The 2,438-nt window shown below is 52.3% G+C and overlaps 1 protein-coding gene across 1 annotated transcript in view; it reads right to left on the bottom strand.

Annotated features, from left to right (window-relative positions):
- The window catches only part of FCGBP (Fc fragment of IgG binding protein), a 66,453-nt gene that overhangs the window by 28,342 nt on the left and 35,673 nt on the right, over positions 1 to 2,438 (bottom strand). The window contains exons 7-8 of the mRNA XM_011984290.1: positions 248 to 879; positions 9 to 130 (exon numbers count right to left, since the gene is read on the bottom strand). Of these exons, the coding sequence (XP_011839680.1) occupies positions 9 to 130; positions 248 to 879 (754 nt within the window). The remainder of the gene's footprint in view (positions 1 to 8; positions 131 to 247; positions 880 to 2,438) is intronic.

The raw sequence follows: 2,438 nt of genomic DNA, 5'->3' as shown, positions 1-2,438 counted from the left end.
AAGCCGACGTCACACTGGCAGCCCTCAGCACACCCATCTGGGCACTGCACAGGGGCACTGAGAGCCGCGCAGCCCAGGGAGCAGGTGTCCGCGCAGAGCTCATAGTGGCTGTTCGCTGGGCACTTTATGGCTGCAAGGAGGGGGTGCCCATCAGAGCCCTGGGGAGGGAGGGGCTGCAAGGCCCAGGGTCTACCCTTCTGTGCTTCAACCTCTCCCCTCCCTGCCCCTCTGGCTCTCCCTCACTCACGACAGAAAGTTTCCGTCCTCCAGGGCTTCACGTGGCCTCCAGCCGCCTGGCAAGCACTCACATAGGCATGGATGTTGCTGCAGAGAATGCTCAGGTTCCCACCACCCAGGCAGAGATCAAAGACGCAATCTTGCAAGGGACCCTGGGGATCCACCAGCTTGTGGCAGGAGGCCAGCGGCCCTGTGGGGCTGGAGAGGAGCCCACAGAACTCCTCCTTCTGATACTTCTTCTCCTGCTCGGGAGGACACTTGCTGGTGTCGCAGCCCTCGCTCCCTGGCGGGCAGGTGGGTGGCGGCAGGCAGGGAGAGCCAGGTACCGCCTCCTCCCAGGAGTTGCCGAAGTCATTGGCGTTGCCTGCCTGTGAGCCGTTGGGCTTCTGGAAGTCATCCTTGGGGTCACCGTTGTAGTTCCCACACAGGCCACACATCTGCTGGTAGTAGTTTCCGGGGGTGGTGACCCGCACATAGTACACAAGGTCGTAGGCCACACGCAGGCCGAAGTCGGTCTCAATCACAACGTCTGAACCATGCTGGGAGGCTCGGATCTGGCCGTTGGCCAGCACCACGGGCAGCTTCATGTCCACACCGTTCACCTGGGAGGCGAGAGAGTCAGGCCACGCTTCAGAAAATAAACTTTGAGTGGGGGTCGGACCCTAGTTCAAGCCCATGCCTGATGCTGAAGATCTGTGTGTCCTCACCTCTTAGGTCTTCACTTTTTGTATCTCTAAAACTGGTAGAATAATAGGGCCTCATAGTGGATTGAATGGTGGTCCATAAAATGCATATTCACCCAGAATCCCATAATGTGAGCTTACTTGGAATAAAGTTCTTTGCAGATGGATTCAGGGAAATAACGTCAACATGAGATTGTCCTGGATTAAGCTGGGCCCTAAATCCAATGACAAGTGTCCTTATAAGAGCCAGAGAGAAACAGACACAGACACACAGGAAAAGGTCACATGAAGATGAAGGCACAGATTAGAATGGTGTTGTCACAAGCCCAGAGAACCTGGAGCCTCCAGAGCTGGAAACGGAAAGCAAGATCCCCCAACCAGTGCCTTTGGAGGCGGCGCAGCTCTGCCGACACCCTGATGTTGAACTTCTGGCATCCAGGACTGTGGGAAAGTACATTGTATTGTTTTAAGCCACCAAGCTCGTGATAATTTGTTATGGCACCACGGGAAATGAACACAGGTCTCAATGAAGTAATAAGCCTCCAGCTATCCTTTATGTATCACTTGAGGCAGGCATTAATAAGCAATGATCGCCCCCAGAGCCACTTGCCTGAGTTCAAACAGTTTCCCCCTTACCCTCTTTATGACCTTGGGCAAGTGAGTCACCTCTCCCTGTTTCTGTTTCCTCATCTCTCAGGTGGGAATAAGGTGTTTACCCCATGGAACTGTTGTCAGGATCAGATAAATTAATGTCTGTAAAGTGTTGAGAAACAGGCTGGCATAGCATGCATGCTTCAGGAGCATCTGCCGTCACTAGCAGCTATGAATGGAGGTTTTTCTTCTGAAGAGTAAACGGACACCACAGGTTTTTGCTTTAAAGCATCAGCGGGTGGAAAGTTAGACTAAATTCTTGGGGAAATGAACTCAAACCTATGAGCTGAGGACCAGTGGTTTCAGTTTAAGATTACTAGGCACCAACAAAGCCTCATAAATCCACCCCTGGACGGGGCACAGTGGCTCGTGTCTATAATCTCAGCACTTTGAGAGGTCAAGGTGGGAAGATCACTTGAGCCCCGGAGTTCAAGGTCAGCCTCAGTAAAATATGGAGATCTTGTCTCCACAAAATAAAAAAAATAAAAAAAAATTGGTCAGGAGCAGTGGTTCACAGCTGTAATTCCAGCACTTTGGGAGGCCAAGGTGGGAGGGTCTCCTGAGCCCAGGAGTTCGAGACCAGCCTTGGCAACATAGCAAGACCCCTCTCTATACAAAAAAAATTTGGCCAGGCATGGTGGTTCACACCTGTACTGCCAGCATTTTGGGAGGCCAAGGTGGGTGGATCCCGAGGTCAGGAGATTGAGACCATCGTGGGCAACATGGTAAAACCCCCATCTCTACTAAAAATACAAAAAAGTAGCTGGGCATGGTGGCCGGCGCTTGTAGCTGAGACAGGAGAATCACTTAAAACTAAGAGGAAGAAGTTGCAGCAAGTCAAGATTGCGTCCTGCACTCTAGCCTGGG

This window comes from Mandrillus leucophaeus, unplaced genomic scaffold (assembly GCF_000951045.1).
Source record: "Mandrillus leucophaeus isolate KB7577 unplaced genomic scaffold, Mleu.le_1.0 Scaffold106, whole genome shotgun sequence".
In the NCBI taxonomy this organism is placed as follows: Eukaryota; Metazoa; Chordata; class Mammalia; order Primates; family Cercopithecidae; genus Mandrillus; species Mandrillus leucophaeus.
This window is presented reverse-complemented; position numbering and strand designations above follow the sequence as displayed.